The 20,485-nt window shown below is 41.9% G+C and overlaps 1 protein-coding gene across 12 annotated transcripts in view; it reads left to right on the forward strand.

Moving 5' to 3' along the window:
- Positions 1-18,054, forward strand: part of elmo1 (engulfment and cell motility 1 (ced-12 homolog, C. elegans)) — a 104,120-nt gene extending 86,066 nt beyond the window's left edge. For all 12 annotated transcript variants that reach the window (XM_080484731.1, XM_080484728.1, XM_080484725.1 and 9 more), the window contains 6 exons: positions 7,350-7,513; positions 9,968-10,080; positions 13,765-13,872; positions 14,211-14,293; positions 16,293-16,370; positions 16,502-18,054. In XM_080484731.1, the coding sequence (XP_080340857.1) occupies positions 7,350-7,513; positions 9,968-10,080; positions 13,765-13,872; positions 14,211-14,293; positions 16,293-16,370; positions 16,502-16,702 (747 nt within the window). In that variant the 3' untranslated portion in view covers positions 16,703-18,054. The remainder of the gene's footprint in view (positions 1-7,349; positions 7,514-9,967; positions 10,081-13,764; positions 13,873-14,210; positions 14,294-16,292; positions 16,371-16,501) is intronic.
- Positions 18,055-20,485: the final 2,431 nt, after the last annotated feature.

The following is a 20,485-nucleotide window of genomic DNA, read 5'->3' on the forward strand; positions in this document are numbered from 1 at the left end:
AAAAAGAGCCCCTCTGACAGTTTGTCTCGGCATGCAGTGCTGGCCCTCTAAATATGGCAACAACAACAGCCAGCAGCAACAGCCGGTGTCAGCCCTGCATCACTCATGCAAGGAAGAATAGAATTGATGCGGGAGGGTCTTTGGACATGGTTTCTGTGCATGGTACTGCATGGAGCAAGTGTTTCTTGTGTCTGAGTTAGTGTTGGTCCCCGTGGTTGTGCTAACAAGACGGAATAAATTGGCATACTGAAAGACCAGTGTGCACACTGGCAGTGTGTTATACCTTGTGTGCACTTGTCTGAGGGGCGGTAATGCTGTCAAAGGAGTCCGTAAGGCTTCCATGTAGAGAGAAGTGCTTTTCTATTGTGTTTTATTGAACTGTGAGGACTCTTTACATATCAGCCGATGGGGCAGAGACGTTGTAATTGAAATTTTAATGGATGGATATGCCTGTACACTTATCAGCAGATTCAAAATGCAACCATGACGAAGTTTGTTAAGGGAGTCCAACCAAGTAAAATGCATAGTTTGAAAATAATCTGGGAGCCTGGTTTGCTACTTTCATGGATTACACATCCCCCTTCTATTAAAGGTCACTTTGACCTTTCATATCAATGATGTAAATTAAATAGCATCTTAACAATGGTCACGACTGACTCACAATATTATTGAACTTATTCTGACCCATTTGACAGTTTCCCATTCGGTTTTAGTGAGATTGTAATCTTTAAGATGCTGGTAGGCTTTGTGAAATACAGTGATCTTAAACATCATCTCTCGGTGCTTTATTCACATCTTGTTTGTAGAAGATCTGTGAAACTATCATAAGACAACATCACTGACGTGTAGTGAAGTATTGATAAGACTTTAGTTAGTTAGTAACTCTTCCATCACTTCTATTTGTCTCCCTAAGTCTGTCTTAATAATCTTCACTTTGTAGATTTATTGGAGTGTTGCTGTAACACCTTAGCTGATTTATGTTTAATATCGGTGAACAAATTTTAGTAATTGTTACCTCGTTAGTAATTTTACCGCAGTGTCCACGTGCTGCGGCTGTGGCTGCTTTACATTAACACTTTATACCAACACTGGCCCACACGCAGGGTAACGTGAATGTTCACTAAGTTGTTGGTATTTCCATTCTGCCTTTGAAGTGACACCAAATGTTGAGAGCCAAGTGAAACTTTGATGTTTGTCCCGTCAAAGGCCCGTCAGATAGAGAACCGTGTTTTGTTGTGCCTTCCGAAATGTCCTCTCGCTCAGAACGCAGGGTGAGGAAGAGTAAAAAAAAATAAAACGAACTGGCACAGCTGACATTGTTGGCAAAGATTAGTGTCACTATCGTTTCATAAACAGAGACCAGAAGGAAACAATGTCTGCATGCAGAAGCAATACTTGTGTTACTATTCATTTAATACAATGTGGCCTCACTTATTTTAACTGTAGTCGTTGAGAATCATGTAACGCCGTTAGAAATAATAGTGATATATATTATGATTCTATCATGATGGCGGCTTTGCCTCAAGATGTATTGCGTTCATAAATCTTGAGCAAAACTCTAACAATTTTTTTATCTCGAGCAGCTTCAAAAACATTTTTGCTTCAGTGTTTTCGGCAATGCATCATTAATCGATTTTAAGTTTAATACAATCTGTCACATCACGCTCTCTGAGCAGCATGATAAGAGGCAGGTATCCTTTCATGCCCATCTCTGTGGCATTGTTTTCTTTTTTTAATCACCTCATGGTTTACTTTGAAGTAGATGATTATCAACTGATCATTGGACGCCGGCAGGGAACGGAAATGTAATTATCATTTCAATAACAGGGAGACGCACTCTTTATTCTCTTTTTATACTTCTGGTTTGACAGTGTGACTGTAATAAATGCCTAAAAACAAACTGTGCACACAAGCCTGTGTAGACTTCTTTTGCGTCTGTGAAAGCATGTGTGTTTTGTCTACTATGGTAACATCCCTATCATCAGCATGTGAAATTGAGTTTTCGATTGCTTTCAGGGAGTTATCTGCAAAGTCATTATTCTGTGATTACCGGCTTGTTATTTGCCCACTAAAGTGTATCTCCACGAACAATCTCCAGATTTTGACTTGGCTTGAGTGGCGGACTAGCGTTTGACTGACAGCTGGTAAATGGTGTCATTAGCATCCTCTTAGGTAAATGGAGCAGCAGCAACAGTCGATTGGTCAGCGAGAGAGTGGGACGGTAATTTGTTATGGCTCATGCGTTGTTGATGATGGATGGCACCGCAACCCTGAGAGAAAGGGACTGTCCTGTTTGAGGAGACTGAATTGAGGAAAGAGGTAGGAGGCCAGTCGAGTGGCCACCTCTTCATTACGTGTGCTCAGCGGCTCTTGGGACAGCTTTAATTACTTCTGCTGACTCTTGCCCCGCTGTCTTTACTTCTCCTTGAGAGAGCTGCGGGAGAGAACGATGGCCTGTTTTCTGGGAATGATTAGGGGAACTTAAAGAAATAAAGGTGAACAAGATGGAACTGATAAATCTTGGATCTGACAACAAGAAACGGAGAGTACAAGATGAACAATCCTGCACTGAGGTAATCTAGGGGATAGCAAAGATGATGCCTGCACACGCCTAAATTTATCCTGCCAGTGAGCTCAGCCTGCAAAGTTTGTCTCAGCACTGACGTCATCTCACCTCTGCCAAGGTGCTCTCCGAACAATCAGTGGATAACAACGAAGGATGAAGATAAAATATTCATTATGCCCCCCCCCCACACACACACCCCCACACCCCACCCTGCTGTGAAAGGACCATGTGTTCATATTAAATGTGATGAATATTCGCAGTGTTAATTAGCATGAGAGCAGCCACATGGGCCAGCACAATTGTTTTCCTGTTGGAGACATGACTGCAAACAAGGCATATTAATGAAGGTTCCCCTGGGACGCTGCTGCGGAAACGCCAGGCCCGGATGGCTGTCAGTCTCCTGAGACCAGGATTAGGTTAGATAGCGAGCTGCAGGTGACAAAGACATCTGCCCGTTAAAAAAAAAATAAAACACCTTGAAGTTTCCCGTCATCGTTCATGACTTCAGGGAGCAACTTGAGGGCTTGTTTCTTGTTTACAATCTGCAGTGTGCAATGCACTTAAAAATTATATTGAACAGCGCCCACCAATCTATCTTCTTATATGGCTTTATCTAACTTTAAGCCACTGAGGTCTGTTGCCAATTCCAGCCGACTTTGGGTCAGAATACACCCCAAACACGCCACTATGATGTAACACAGCAAACAGAGAGACAGACGCACACACTCATATTCAATGTTATGAGCAACTTTGAGTCATCAATTAACCTCAAGCACGAGGACCTAGAGAAAAAAAAAAAACCATAGATGCACAGGGAGAACATGCAAAGTCCACAATCAAACTGAGGATATTTTTGTTGTGGGATTCCTGAGAGCCACTACACCACATATTAAGCACCTCTTTCTTTCCGTTCGTTTAAGATTGGAATGTTTTCCTCAACTCTGACACATCATTTGTAATCCCAATGGAAAGATAAGTTATTTTTTGGGCCAACTCCATGAAGCTCTGATTAAAACCAGTGAGCAGGCGTGAAAAATCCCCCTTAGCATGATTACAAGCTGTGGCAGCATCCCCGCTGGGAATGAGCATTTTACAGTAGATTATAGTTGGGGGAGGACAAGCTGGATGAAGGTAAACCTTAAGTCAGTTATATATCTGTTGTTCGTGAGACATTTGGTTCTCCCTATGAAAATATGGCGGACCTATTTCAAAGTAGACCCAGATCGGGTGAGAATGAAATGTATTGTTCATGGAGATGAGGTCCAGGCCATAAAAATAAGCGTAAAATGTGTTCATAGCTCTTTCCGCTGAGCGAGGGATGGACAGAGGACAGGAAAGGACATTTTCTTGCTTTCTGGCTTTTACATTTTGCCTGCTGTGTGGCACCACTGCAGAGCAGCAACCCTCAAAAGAGTAACAGACAAAGCGATCCTGCATGATTCTGACCTAAGGGACTTAAACAAATGACACTAATTAATACAGCCCACTGAACTGTCCCGGACAACAGGACACACGAGCCCCCTTGAGAACTCATTATGTCGCCCATATCTCACTTCTTATCCATCAGAATTATTTGGTTATAATTTAGCAGATGTGGACAAAGTACTTTGTAACAGAGTAGAGTCTTTTTTTTAAAGCCACCAAGATCCTGATCTGAACTTTAGCCCCGCCGTGTGGAGGGTTATTTGAAGGATGCACTATTGCTGACTCACTGATGCGTCACATCATCTTCAGCTCCAGTTAACTTTGGCGCACACCACATATCATCACATGTGCCCCAATGTAGGTCTGTGACAGTTTTGTTAACTCAAACAAAAGGTTTAAACACGTTTCTTATATGGACTCAAATGTATTTTTAATCACCACTGACTCTGTGTGACCTCATGTCACCTTCTTTCGGCTTTTGGGTCAATTTGTTGCCCATTAGTTTTGGATTATGCTGTGATTCCAAACATGTTTCCCTAATCTTCAGATTAAAATCTGTAATCGGTTACAAAATGACTTTTTGCTATCTTTTTTGTGGTAAAAGCTTAACACCAAAGTATTACTGCCAGACCATATCAGATCTGGATTTAGAAATGGGTTAATTCCTTTTTCTGGCACTTGGCATGAACTCCCCAAAACGACGACTTTGAGTCGGAATGTCTTCTTACTGCATTTTAGCACAGGGCATATTGCTGATGCTGATTCTGGAGGATTATCTTCAAACGCCTGTGTTGTCTTGAATTCTATCGCTTTTTTTGGTTGTTGGATTGAGGTTATGTTTCATTTCTAGAGACTCAAATGATCTATATTTAACACTCTCACCCCTGGCTCAGAGTGACTGGTGAGTGTCCAGAGGTTATATGTAGATGAGTAATACCCTTGCGGGGGGGGGGGGGCTTACATAAGACTATACTTGTGATCATGGCCAGGTTTTGGCATGGTTTAAATTATATCCCAAAACATTTTCATCTTTTAGTGTATCTTTAAGTTCATATAAGCATTTAAAGTATCATCCCAAACTCTTATTATCTCATCTATAAATAGAGGGAACTTTGCTGCAGCTGCTGGAAAATACAAGCCTGTCCTTCAGGCCTTTGATTTTTAATTTTTTTTCATATTGTCTCTTCTACATTTGATCAAAGAGAAAAGAAGACAGTTTATTTCCTTCTGTCACCCGAGTGTGATTTGATCCTGTGAATCAGCATCTGCAGGCCCACAGGCAGCAGCTAACAAGGTTGATCCATAATTAGGGCTGCTTGTCACGTTTGCAGTCACATCATCTGCGATAAGTGGAACAGCTCTGCCTGGCCAGACAAATGTTGAGAAGCCAAGCAAAGTTTATTTTTGCAGCCAGATATTACACTCTGTGTCTCAGTGGGATTTACAAGGCCGACTTCGACACCAGCTCAGTAAGACAGTCTCTGTTTTGGAGGACGACTGCTGCTTCCAGGTGATTTTTGATTTTATTTAATTGCCTGTGCATCAGCAGCTCGGTTTGCTTTCAGAGATTCTTTGTGTGTCGACTGAATGCCTTCACAAGTGAAGAATATATATTTTCGTTATACTCGCGTTTAAATCATAACGAGCGGAATGCAAATCACCTGTTAAAAGTAAGAGAACAAAGAATCCAAAGTTAAATGGAAGCAGCTGTCAATGAATATTTCAGCTAAGAACTGATTTTCTAGAGACTCAACGTGGGTCTCTGGAAGTATAAAGGGATTTTTTTTTTTTCTTGTCACAGTTGGAGCGTAATGTTGATGATCTTTACACACACGGTCCACTTGTGCTTGTGCAACTATGCACAAAAAGTGGGATTTAATCTTCTACTATAGGAAAGCATTTTTTTTTTCTTTTTTATTGTTTTTCTTTCTTTTTTTTTTAGATTATGCTGGTTGCACCTATTAAAATTTTGCAACATCTTCACTGTTGACTCTTTTTTGTTGGATTTGATGGTCGAAGACATATCAGCAATTCGACAAGTTGTCGATTAAAATGTTTATTCATTCAACAAATTAGAGCCTCGGTATCGAGTGGAACAGCCTGAAAGCCAAAACAGTCTTACTTCTCTTCAGCTGTGTGATTTGGCAGCAAAGACAAATTCAACCACTCTGCTGCTCATCCCACAAATGCATGTTCCTCGCAAATGCGGCACTATAAAAAGGAAAAATCAGACTTTTCTAATGTCCAGCACAAAAAAATAAATCAATGGAAGGCACATTTCCTTCCTCTTTTCTTTTAATCAACATCGAGCAACAAGCTAAAAACATGAATGATCCCTCCCTCCCATCCCACACAACATGTCCTTACTGTTTGTATGAGGTTTATATTCTTTGAATATAAACATACACATAGCACTCTGTTTCCCTGGAGCCGCCCCAGACTGCCTTAAGAAAGGCTATGAACCCATCACGTCCCCTCGCTGATGTGCAAATGTAATGTTGATAATGTCAGTGCAGGTCAAGTCTCAGCTTAATGTCAACCAGCATCTAGGGACCAAAGACAGGTTTACAAAGTTCTTACAGACATCTCTGTTCCTGCTGGAGTTGTAGTTCTGAGTTGCTTCTAATGTCAAGTAACAGATTTGCAATCCTCCAGTGGTCTTGGTAACCACCGGGTATTGTATTGTGTCATTTTGGTTGTAAAACTTTGCACATTAACATACCAATTCCCCCGTTTTGTGGTTTGCAGTGTAAGTAAGGCATTACACAATTTGATTAGTCAGTGACACATTTTCCCATTTAAAGCTGGAGGCTTTAGTCTTCAGTGTGTTTCGATGCAGCTTTAAACTCATCTGTGCTGCTGATGCAGGAGCCCTGTGTGTCTGTCTCCTGACAGTGAGGCATATGCTCTAAGCTAACCGATTCAGGCATGCATGATGTGGTTTATGTGATGTTGCTGAGTGCCTTCCTTTTGTATTGTTGCTTCTGCTGAACACAAAGACCCCTTGAGTAGGATTGATGACTTGGAACAGCACTCATGTCATGCTTCTACAGCCACTGCCAAATTAATGGTATTAGCTAGGTGGGTATTATAGGCAGGTTCTGTCAGGCTTTTCCCTGATGTATGATACAAGGTCTGACACTTGACTAGTCAGCACTGAATTGTTCTGCTTTGCTTTCTTCTTTTATGGAACTGATGGGATTAGTTGCTCTTGCTTTCAAAAACAATCCGTCATTTATCCTTTTGGGAAAAGTTCATTTGATCAGGTGGGGATTTACTTTTAATAACCTGTGTATATTCTTAAGACTGTGTTGTCTCACTGTGTAACCCCCCCCTCTCTCTCTGTTCTGCCACGCAGGTAATGCAGGTGGTGAGGGAGCAGATCATGCGAGCGCTCACTCTCAAGCCTAATTCCCTGGACCAATTCAAGAGTCGCCTGCAGAACCTGAGCTACACAGAGATCCTGAAGATACGCCAGTCCGAAAGGATGAATCAGGAAGACTTTCAGTCCCGCCCCATCCTGTAAGTGTCGTGATCAAGATATTGTTCGAATATTAAAGTGTTAAAAACCGATTCTCTGCAGACTTGACGGAACAGGTGGAAAAGGCAAGTCTCCTCCATCTGTTGATGAACTGCTTGCTCCTGTACAGGCATTTCACGTGCATCTGCAACAAACACTGTGGTTCTTAACATGCTTACAATGGCGATTTTTCCTCCTCCTTTGCATTTGTCAAAGAATCGGCTTGGAGCAGGTTGCACCTGTGCCTTTGTCCTTTTGACTGAAAATATGCATTACATTCAAATTTCCCGCCAGTGGCATTCCCAGTGAATACTCCATTAATGATCTCCTCCAGCTCATTACAAATGGAGAGCCGATCTGTAATAGATCATTCATTGACTCATCATGGATTTGAAGCTTGTAATGGAGAACATTGTCCCGTCTGTCCTGCGTTTGATGGAGTAGCACTATTGAAAAGCCATTCCACTGGGAGAGCTCCTCCTTTGAATAGCAGTCAATGTTGATTATTGGAACAAACTTTACAGCCGATTAATTGTAAAAGCAAGTGATGTTGCTTTTAAAGATGCACAATAACAATGAAACCATTAAAAACTACAGATTCAATCCTTAGGGGGTTTTTTTTCTTCATATTCATAATTTAGTAGGTTAAGAAATACGTTTAATTATGTATTACACAGTGGCTTTGAGTTGTTTTGGTCCTACAGAAAATAGATAGCATCACAAACTGGTGTAACTCTTATTACTCCAATGTTGAACTTTTTCCTAATCAATACTGTAGAGTCATGACTTGTAAAGACAGCCTGGGTATGTCTTACCATAGATTTAAAGAATCCCTGAAATACTTACAACTGTTCCTACTTTGCTGTTATCGGGGGGGGGGTTTTGTGGAGAAAGACTTTAAAAGGAGGTGAAGAGATGTCTTTGTGGCTTGAGATCAAAGGCGCCTCCCCTCAGAATGTCTGAGCCGAAGGACGTTTTATACCATTTTGTCTCCGCTTAGCAGAGTTTGGTACTTTTTTTTTTTTAGGTATTCACTGCAATGTGGAAAGTTTTCTATTCTTAGAAAGCTGCTTACACCCTTAACAAACAAAATCAGCCTCACATAAAGAATTCATACAGTAAACCAACTCAGAACTGCTGTGAAAGCACATTACAAGAAACTACAAATACAGAGCTTGAATTTTGTTACTCTTCTATTGTCATTTTTATTTTGTCTATTATGTGAAGCACTTTGGCTTCAGCCACAGCTGTTTTAAAGTGCTCTATAAATAAAGGTGACTTGACTTGACTAAATTTAATGCAGTCCCCCAGTAATTAGGATGAAAAGTGGCTGAAATATGCATTATCGATTAGTTGTTGTTGGGTTGTTTTGTTTTTGGCTTTTTTACCTGTGCTCGGCAATATTTCACTTACACGTGATTTATAAATTCACACAAGGTCAGTGCTTTGCTCCCTTCATTACTAAAACACCAGACATACAGAGATTTACCAGGAGAATCCTTCAATTGTCTGTCATTTTTATGCCATAGCCAGAGAGAATCGATTTAGAATGGAAACCGAAGGGGGCTCTCTGAGAAAACAAAATGGCAAAGTCATCTCAAGCGAGTGAAGTCTCACCTGCTTAACCCAGGGGAGGGATGGAAGTGGAAAAGCCGAGCTGCTATCATCCATCCTGCCCAGAGCAAACCACGCCTGTCTCACTCTCTCACTCGCTGTTTCTATTAAAGACGCCAGAGTGGATGTCTGACCACAGATCTATGTAACGACTGGAATCAGCAATGAAGGAAACACAGGCGAGGAGGGGAGACAAATGAGAAAAGACAAGAGCGGATGAGCCTGAAGGAGAGAAATAAGGACAAAAATGTGATCAAGAACATCTGCGCGTGTGTGTGTGTGTATGTGTGTGTGTGTGTGTGTGTCAGGGGATGTAAGATAATGTTAAAAACCAAAGACTAATGTAGCTAAAATGTTGGTGAACTCACTGATATTTATAAAACAGAAAAAGAATAAATGGTAAATTGAAGGAGAGAGGGTGCAATAATGAAGGGAAGCAGCTCTGCTCGGGCAGATAATGTGCATAATTTATGGTGACTGGCGCTGTGTGCTTTGCATTCAAATGTAGCACACATACATGGAGATACATGAATAAATGACAGGGATTCGAGCAGAGGATGTCGCAGCACGGATTCCTGCTGATCATCTGAACAAGATGTTCGCTGACATATTTCCTCAGTGTGTGTCTGTGTGTGTGTGTGTGTGGACATGTGTGAACGTTTCAACCCATGGACTTTTCCCCTCCACATGAATATTGCACTCCGCTGCCACATAAAGCTCAAATAATTCACCTCTGTTACTTGCTGTCCTGTACCACCTCCTGGCACTGCCTTGCCACGGGCGCTGTTAAGAGAATTGATGTAATTCTGCTAAACCAATATTGTGTGTTTGTTGTTCTGCAGGGAGCTAAGAGAAAAGATCCAGCCAGAGATCATGGAGCTGATCAAACAGCAGAGGCTCAACAGGTTGTGTGAGGGAACCTGCTTCAGGAAAATCAGCAGTCGCAGGAGGCAAGGTGAGACACAAAGCACACACACACACACACACACACGCGCTCAGACAAGCCCAGCTTTATGTGGCCCTCATTCGTAGATCACAGGCATTGAAATTCACAGCTCCCTCTTCTCTGTCCACCAGAACTGTAGTTGAGTTTTCTCCCTTGTGTTCCTGCTTCATTACGTTGCCATCATCACCTTCTTCTCTGTTCTCTACAAAAGCCCCACAGGACTTCTTTTTCTCTCTCTCTCTCTCTCTCTCTCTCTCTCTCTCTCTCTCTCTCTCTCTCGCGCTTCACATAGGAGATCTTTGAAGCTTTTCCACTGCTGTGTATCCACCGTAATCTGGGATCTCTGATAACATCGGAGTTCTATAGTGACACACATACACATTTCACGTCGGTTCACATCAGTCGGTCTTGACGCGCACAAGCACACATACAGACTCTGTTCCAGCATATGCAAATCTAAGGTGTGCAAAGATACATGAAGCCAAAAGCACTATGAGAGCACATTTTGACACGCTTGTCGAGATACATTCTAGAAAAGCTTCGAGAGGAGGAAGGAGAGACGAGCAGACTGCAGTAACCTCGGGCTCTGCTGTATGCAGGGTGTGGTAAATATGACAAAGCAGTGTATTACCTACTGAGAGATAACACAGGAGAGACGTTTTGGCTGGAATGTTCAGGAGATGTTCTGCTTGCTTATGAAGCTGTTTAAGGAACCAAGCTGCTCTGCGTCGCCAGGTTTTCTGTGTGTGTTCGGAAGGAAACGAGAAACTCTGCTCAAACATATTCAGTCCCCTCTCTTAACTTTATTCAGTTTGCGTATTAATTTTCTTCCATCTCAGTCGCACATTGAAGAGGAAGCCGAATTAAATTGCAGCCAACTTAGATAGGCGCGTGTTCGCCTGAAATCTTATTTCACAGTCACTGCCGCAAGAATGAAAGTGAGTAAGCCACAGTGACTGAGGAGGAAAAGAGATGCAGCAGTGGTAGTATTTAGCGTGTATAATGCACTCCTGCTCAGTCACAGTGGATTTAATCTGCTTGCGACCTGATCCCTTCGGTCCCTTGTCCTTCCTCTTGCACTTTCACATCAACACTTTTGCTTTTGTCTACATATATAAAAAACATGAAATCAAACACCTGGCGACAAGCTCAGGTTAGAAGCTTGTTTTTGCTTGTATAGAATTACAGCTGCCCTGCTGGAAATACACTTTCCAATAAGTGAAATCAAACTGAGCAAAATGTGACGTCTTTTTTTTTTGTCTTGGTTCCCTCGATGCGTCAATGTACTCTGGCACGTTAAAGCCTGATCGGGAGTCGTCTTGGCAGCTGTCATCCAGATGTTGTCAAAGCTGGATTAGAGGGGAGCTGGGAAGAAACGTAGACTTGGTGGGGGAATAAAAGGGATTTTAGCTGAAAAGATTTCACCGGGCAGATGCTCAGGTGCGACCCGTCAACCAGATTAAGTGTCTGATCGTCTTCGCTGCTTGTGCTCAGCTGATTTATGCTTGTCTGGCTTTTGTGCAGCTACGTGTTGTGAATGGGCTCATATTGCCATATCCTGCTTACTCCCTCGGAGATCCTCCAAAGCTTGTTGGACGAGGTGAAGATACACATAGAAATATACTCATGCTGGACCTGCACAACGATAAACCTGGAAACTTTAATGCCACACGTTTACTTCACTATTTTTCACTATGCTATTTATTTTTTTCCATCCTTCATTACAAGTGAAGATATGTACCACCATGTATATGCTTCCACTCTCAACTTTTCCTGTTGCTGACATCACTGTTTATGCATGTTTCTGCTGCCTCTCTCATCCTTTGTTCTCTTCCTGATAGTTACAATACCTTCATGCATTAAGCGTCTCACTGTGAGCGAGAATAAACAAAGTCTTAACAATGAGTTGATGTTCTATTAATGAGATATTAAATCATGGCAAAGAGTGTGCATGTAAACCGAAACATGGTTTATTAGTCTAACTTTCACTTCGTTAAACTTTTCGCCTCCTCGTTGTTTTCACATTTTCAATCTTGTTCCACTATATATTTTTATATATATATATATATATTTAAAATGTGCCGTTGTCCTCTCACTCCCTCTCACAGCATCTTGTGTGACTGTTTCAAAGTCCCACAGTTTGCAAAAAGTTCACATCAAATATTAATTTAGCTGACTTCAGCTCAGATGACTCTACTTTCCAGACTGCCCATTACCAGACGAGCACTAAAGGCTCAGGGAGTTTGAAAGATGGTCTTGAAAGTGCAACATACTGCCATTAACAGCACTTTCTGTTCATTTCGCGGTAATACAATGCTCACTTAAAAGTAAAATGGAAAAGGGCCTCATTCTGCTTGATTCCATCATCCATCACTTGCGTACTGGACTTCCATGTTTGGGTGATGGGGAAGTCAAATAGATTCACAATCTGTCCCGAGCCAAAGGAAGAACACCAGTTCCTGTAGTCAGACACAAATCAGTCAATGTTTTAGTTAAGCTGATCAGTTGATTGCGTCCCTTCCTCTCACATCCCCTGCACAGATCTGCTCCCTGTGGATTGGTGCCACTCTGCAGCAGCTTGGCACCACCAACTCTCTATTTTCAGCAATTAGGATTTGGACTCTGCGTACGCCAGTGGGACCTCCCCAATCTGCGCGCTCACTGCCAGCGCAGTCAGAGCCCGCCTTGGCACGAAACCGCTAGGGAACATCAGGCCGGCCTCGGAGGCAGTTTAACTGGCGTTTTACAGATGCAACTGATATGTACAGGCCTTCACTGCAGGAGGATCGCTCTTGAAAACAGTCACAAGAAGATAAAAACAACCAGAACTGTTTTTTTAATGAGGTCTCATATTGTGTCACCTTGAACCAAATATGCCTACTTGGTGGCTACTGTCATTACTGGTATATCAGTGTAACATACTATTTCTCAGCTACATGGAAAATGTGGACTTTTTTAGCTCTCATAGTCAGTCTAGTTATGACCCAGTCCTGTCAGCAGAAACATTATAGAAACGAAGGGTCACGGTCTGTAAATGTTCCCTTATCTTGTTTTATAACTAGAGTTCAGTTCGTCATGCCATTATTCTGCACATAATTCGTGGCACCTCAGTATTTTTTCTTTTATTGATATTTGGATTTCAGGTCAAACAGAATCTTAAAAAGTTCTGATGATTGAACGCTCTGAAACTCCTAATAATGGTGATATTTTATCAAGAGGACTATTGGCATACAAGTGTTTTGTATTGCAGTGTACGTTTTATGCACCACAGTGTCACAACATAAACGTTATTTAAGTATTATTAAAGAACTGTCACTTACATTGTAAAAACATTTTGCAGTTCAGGTGTCACTTTGCCTCATTTGAGTTTGAGGTGAAAAATCTGAATGTCCTGTTGTGATCTAAACACAGTGATATATGTTATTGTTGAAACACTGTTAAAAGAAAAAAATGGAGGCCAATTGTTTCCCATCAGGAGCCCTCCCTCATGGAGAGCATTATGGCCCATCTGTGGATTTTTCTTCAAGGCTTCTTTTGTTTTTTTCCAGCCGAGATCATTTCCTCTCTGGTTGATGACTCATGCAAATCCCTCCCCATATGATGCTATTTACCAGCCGCTACTTATTTCACAACTCCAATCAAGCTGTCTCTTACGCTGTCTTCTGTCTTTTTATTCTTATTGTTTGTTTCCAGATAAATTCTGGTATTGCCGTTTGTCCCCGAATCATAAAGTCCTGCACTATGGAGATCTGGAGGAGAGCCCTCAGGGCGAGGTGCCACACGACTCTCTACAGGACAAATGTGAGTGTAACTTCATGTTATTTGTAGTCTCACCCCAGTGAGGATTTTCACTTCTTTTTTTTTTTTTTCCCCAAATCTCTGAAGACACATGTGGTAGCTGCAGGACATTGCATAAACAGTGACGAGCAGCTGTCACTGACACAAACTGTTGGATTTTATAGTCGGTGTTCCCATCAGTTTCACTTGTTGACCTTGCAAACTATCTAATTCGTGCAGAATTTTAACATTTTTAATCACTTGGACAAAACAGCACCCATCTGGGATGAGACAGTTGTCACTGGGATGTTGTTGTTGTTGCTGTTGATGTTGTTGTGAACTCACTCCTGTCCTCACTGCAGTGCCTGTGGCTGATATCAAAGCTGTTATCACCGGCAAAGACTGTCCTCACATGAAGGAGAAGGGAGCCCTGAAGCAAAACAAGGTGTGTGTGCGTGTGTGCGTGCGTGCGTGCGTGCGTGTGTGCGCGTGTGTGTGTGTGTGTGTGCATAATGTACACATGCATATATGTGGGTGGGTGGGTGTCTACCCGGCCAAGAGAGTGCGTCTCTGGGTGCGTGAGAGTTACATAACATAATTTCAGTTACATAATTTTGCTTTGGGAAATAACACAATAACTTGCGATTCAGTGCGTCGCTCAGCGAGAGACGGAGTCATCGATGTAGTATGAATAAATTACAGAATGGCCCTTTTTAACTGCAAAACAGACTCGCATCAGCGCCACCAAAACCAGACTTGCGTCTTCTCTCTGCAGTTTAGATCTGATAGTACCAAGTAGGCAGAGGTGCCTTAACTGAGATTAAAGAGCCATCTTGTCTCTGCCTGTGTACTCTGCAGCTCCTCCTCTTCCATACTTTTTCTCTGCAAACCTTCACTCCCCACCCACAGGACTGTGATATATTGGATCTTGAATAAACGGCCTCGAAGACAAAGGATCGCATCTCCTGCCTGCGTTGTCTCTTTTATTACCTTGTTGATAAGCGAAGGTCTAGGAGACTGACCTGGGGGGGGTGGGGGGGTCTAGCAGGACCGTCCCAACCTTGTGAATGTGGACATGAGCTCATTTCATTACTCACTGTTACAAGGCCAGACAAAGTCACCTCTCCCAGAGCGGGCATGTGTGCTGTTTTATAGGAAACGGCGGGAATAATAAAGTGTCGCAATTTGTCACGAATTCCTCCAAATAGAATCACGGCAAACAAATGTTTTATTTCTGTGTAGTTAAGATTTCGTCTTTTCTGACACCTTCTGTGTCTCCAGACTCGCGTTATTTGGAAAACAGCTGCGCCACGCTGGAAAAGCCTTTGAGCTGTCAGCTTTGCCTCGTTTTGCGTGGTTTCTGAAGAGCACCTCGCAGCTTCATGTTCAAGCGTTTCAGCCACGAATGAGTCGGACGTTTGATGAGCATGGCTGATTGCATGTTCTGCTGGATTCACTAATGCACGCGCAATTTGCAGCGGGCCATACTTGCGTGGCGAATCCTTTGCGTCTAAAGAGCAGGTGCAGATCTGTGCAGCCATATTGAAATGAGGCTCTCGCAGGAAACAGAAAATGAGATTACCAGTGTTTTATTGAAACTGGAGTCGTAGCTGCCACAGCTCCTCTAAAGGGGAGAAGCGCTTAATTATTGTTTCAGTAGAAAAGAGAGTGGAGAATTCTTCTAGTCTCCTTATTCAATCATCTGAGATCAAAGAAAGTAGTGAAGTTATTAAAAAACCGTGAGGATTAAAAGGGCTGTTATCTAACTTCTCTTCGTAATCCCAGCTTGATTCAGCTTTTTCTCTTTTAAACCATTTTTCTGTGAATGGCTCTATACAATTTAGTTTGTTCACATATTTGGATCAAACTAAAATATAATATGTGGCCAAAAATATTCCACTGAATTGCAGGTTTACATTTAAAAGAGCCTTTCAGAGCGGAGAGACGTGTCTCTGTCTCAGCTTTACTGAATCTGTTTCTTCTCTGAACTTCTGAGCCGAGACGAACCTCCCCACCGAACGGCGTCGCAAAATGCACAGAGGATTCGGTCTCAATTACCTGCTGCCTCCGTAAAGCAGCTGCTAATTTCACGCAGAGTGCCGGCACATACTTAATGAATCGCTTCCATGTATACAAATCTGCTCGCGTGTCAAGTCTGTCCACATATGCCATCCAGTTCATTTTCTACAGGAGACCACAGTGGAGTTTGAGTACACCTTCAAATATTTTCTGCCTCCCCACCGCTCAGCTCCTTTTTATTTGACCAAATAATATATTTTGCTTAAAGCCGATGTAACAGATTGTGATGATGTGTGAGGTGAGGAAATCTTAAATCTCACCTGTTAATTCTAATTCAAATTTTCTCCCTTTTTCCCCCCTTCTTTTTGTCTTTTACCCCTTTCTATCCCTCCTCCTGCACACTGTGTCGCCACATTTTGCCACAGGAGGTGTTAGAGCTGGCCTTCTCTGTCCTCTATGAGTCCGACGAATATTTAAACTTTATCGCTCCTGACAAGCACGAGGTAAGCCGACAGTAGCCGACCTTGCGGTTGTTGACAGTGTCAGACTCATCACGTGTTTTGGACCAGATAGACGAGACACTCACTTTACGATTCCATTTGTTTCACTGACATGTGTTTCCGTCTCTCCCCAGTACTGCGTGTGGACAGACGGTCTCAACGCTCTCCTGGGCAAGGAGATGACCAGCGATTACACCAAGTCGGACATGGACACCCTGCTCTCCATGGAGATGAAGCTCCGCCTCTTGGATCTAGAAAACATCCAGATTCCAGAGGCCCCGCCCCCGATTCCCAAAGAACCTAGCAACTATGACTTTGTTTATGACTGTAACTAGACGTATGAGCCCACAAGCCCCGCCCAAACAACCCCCCACACCTACTGTATTCACTGGACCAACCCCTTTTTTCTTAAAAACTGGAAGAAACACAAATAAACCCATATGATATTTGAGGAGGGGATGAACTGTGATTGAAAGAAAAAGAAAAAAAAAAAAAGGTTTTACTAAACTATTTTCCTCTTGCTTCTATCTACACCTTTATAAGAGAGAAAATCGTGCATATTAACATAAATGGTCGCGCTTGCGGGACTCAATGTGGATTTTTTTTCACGTTGCCATGGAGATCAGGAATCAGGAAGTGTTTGTTTGGCTTGTTGTTGGTCATCCTACGTCTCTTTCTTCTTCTTCTTCTTCCTCCTCAGTCTCCTCCTGTGTCTGATGTTTCTAAACCTTCACTTCTTCTTGGTCGAGGCCCTCGCCGTCACTTTGCTCCAACGTTGTTGTAGACAGATGCTTAGAAATCCTTTTTGATTCAGCTTCCTTGTTGTCCCTTTTTTATGTTTATTATTTTTGCTCAGGGTTCTTGTGGAAAGGGATGATGTATGAAAGGATCAGGATGATGATTTTGTTGTTCAAAAGAAGGAAAAGGAGGGATTTTTATTTTTTATTTTTTTTTCATTTGGGGTCAACTTCCCAGTGGTATTTTGTTTTCTGTCACATTCACACTTACAGTATTTGTGGCAGCTAAATGTTTTCCGAGAGGCAGAGTTGCATTGTAATAAGGATGTTCCTTGAAAATAGTCTCTTATATCTCTGTTCTGCTTCATGTATGCTGAAGACTGTTAGAATAAGTTGATCCTTGAAATGCAGGCACTATACAACAGTAAAATGCCTCTCCTTTGAATATTAATGTTCTTAGCGCACTGCTGCTTATTGCTTATTGTACACCTACACAGTGGCTTCGCCATGAAACAAGTGTAAACACACCACCATTGTGAAACAGTCAAACGCAGACTTGTCTCTCCCTCATTTCAGTCTCTCTTTGTTGTAAACACTGCTGTACACAACATTCCTAAGCAATATTTGATCTTTTTGGTTTATCATTTGTAAGATGATCATGATTTAGCGATTTTTAAAATTGTGAAACTGCCAAGTAGTTGGTATTATCAAATGTAAGGTAGTATCTGGTCAAGGGAAGTTGACTGTGTGTGCGTGCTTAGGACTATAATGGCCACAAAATTGAGAGTTTATGTATTTTTTTAATTTAAAAACAGATCATGGTTGTTATTTCTAGTATGATTTATATATTTTCCCCTTCCTATTTAATGCCTTCAGATGTTTTTCTTTAGAATTTTTTCAAAGCCCCTCAAAACTGCTGTTTACATTAAAGGTTTAAGAACTGTAACTACTTCCTGTTGTTTCTCTCTTCATTCATAAACCACACACTGAAAAGATCACACTGGGATTTTATTAATGTCACATTTAAAAGGTCATTCTCAATGAAATCCTTTTTTTTTTAAGCCACATGCAGTAAGAACGCAACAAAACTTTGTGGATAAAATGTTTTTAAAAAATTTGAATGTTTTTTAAATTGCAGTTTTCAACAGTCATTTGTGGGAAATTCAATCAAGATATGACATCATTTTGAGGAGCTAATTGAATTTTGATCTGAGACTTTGGGTCTTCTTCTCTGTTGGATTGTATGCCACAATGCTGTGTTGCAACTCTTCCCCTTGCTTTTCTCCCCAGTGTTTGTGCAGGGTTTTCTCAAGCTTAAGGTTTGCAACGTGCACACAACAATGCCATCATGAGGTACGTGGAGCCACATTACAGGAAAATGGACATTCGCAGCATTTCATCATGTTTTCTGGTTGACTAAAATAGAAAATGACAGGCTCGATCGGTATTGTGTTAAATCTCTGTGAGCAAAACTATTTAATTTTTGAATATCTTCTATATTTTGCGCAATTAAAATCCACAAAATGGTCAAATATAATGAGATACAGTGCAGAGGTGCTGTTAAACAACCTCCACTGGGCTTTCTTTAAGCCTCTACCTAATAAAACTTTCGCAAACCTTTTTGAGGAATCATAAATATGGGAAAAACAACTGATAGGTTGCCACCACATTGGTGAATATCCACACATACACAGGGAGTACATGTAGACTTCACACAGAGACTCCGACAGCCTCAGACCAAGGAGCTTTGTGAGACAAAGCTTTAACCACCATATCACCATGCAGCCTGTGTATATTTGTGCCCTGCTATGTCATCTGGTTTTCACACAATTAGTTCCAACAGATATTGAAGTGAATCAGTTCAATAAACATAACTAGAAGTATTTCAGGGCTTTCAGTCTTTGAACACGAGCACATTAGAAACCATTATGAACCCCTGCAATCATTCAGTCTGAGGGAACAAAGAGAAAAATCGTGCCTCATGGTTGGGTGAGTGGGAGTTGTCATGCAGAGAGGAACAATTTCTAACCCACCTCCACTTTCTTTATAAACTCCAGGTTCATCTCCTGTCAAGTTTAGCTCACTGAAGCCTCCTTCAGCTGCAGCTGCAGCCAAAGTGACAGGAAATGTGGCAGTGGCGTCGGCAGGCCCCCCGAAAAAAGAAAGATCGGATTTGATGTTGTGTCTCTTTCTGGGCTGTCTTTTCCCCTCACAGAAGAATGTCTTGCCTTATTAAAGTAAAGGTTCTCCGGCATAAATCTCCCCATTAATTCTTTATGACATGCTGAAGTGGGCAGAAAGTGCTTTTTGAAAAGGTAATAATAATTTGGTTCACAGCTCAATCCCTCCACGTTATAAATAAATGACGCCGTATTTGGATTCCAAACTGTACTTGTTTTCAAATCCATCAAAGTAACATCTGATAGTATTCATGATGAGTGGAGAGATTCGTCTTTCTTTCTTTTCATTTGTGATTTAAGACCACTTGTATTCGCTTGGAATTTCTTTTCTCAGTTTAACTTTGTGTGTCCTTGGTTTTGGTGCCTCGATTTCCCATTACATGCCCGGCTGTGTCACAAGATATTTATTTCCCCACACACAGGTCGTAGCAATACTCTACCCCTCCGAGTGTGACACCATTTCTTGCTTCACAGCTTTATCTACCACCCAGGATCCTCCACTGAGCTCCCTCTTTTGGGGTAAACTGCTCATCCACTAATGGATCCCGATGCTCGAGCTCATTAGGAATGTAAGTCAGCACCAAGCAGCATCTGCCTCACAGTCTCATGGGGAAGGAGGGAAATGTCCCCCCTTGTCTACACAAGTCACCCTGTCTCTCACTCACACACAGCGTGCAGCTATTTAAACAGTCGCACATTAATGGCCCCCATCCTGGAAGGCTGTGCTGTGCTGTGCTGTGCTGTGCTGTGCTGTGCTGTGCTGTGCTGTGCTGTGCTGTGCTGTGCTGTGCTGTGCTGTGCTGTGCTGTGCTGTGCTGTGCTGTGCTGTGCTGTGCTGTGCTGTGTGGAGTGGATTACTCACTGGATCTGATGGCCCTGATGAAACTATCAGCAAGTCGTTAGCAGAACCGGTAGAGGGGAACTAATAGAGAGGGGCACAAAGAAAGTCAAGGCAAAGTGAAGACTGAAAAAAGATAAATTTTGTGTTACAATTGATCTGAAATATAAGAGAGTAATAATATTCTAAACAAAATAAACAGTGAAGGGAATAAATCCACCCCAAAACCTTTCAACCACATTTTCTTACCCGAACAAGTAATATTCGATCTCACGATCACACTTAATTCTAATATTTCTACATCCATTTATCCAATTTAGGGTTCAAGTGCTGGAGTCGCCAACTAACCGCAAATGTATGTTT

Source organism: Lipophrys pholis (assembly GCF_963383615.2).
Source record: "Lipophrys pholis genome assembly, chromosome: 17".
NCBI lineage: Eukaryota > Metazoa > Chordata > Actinopteri > Blenniiformes > Blenniidae > Lipophrys > Lipophrys pholis.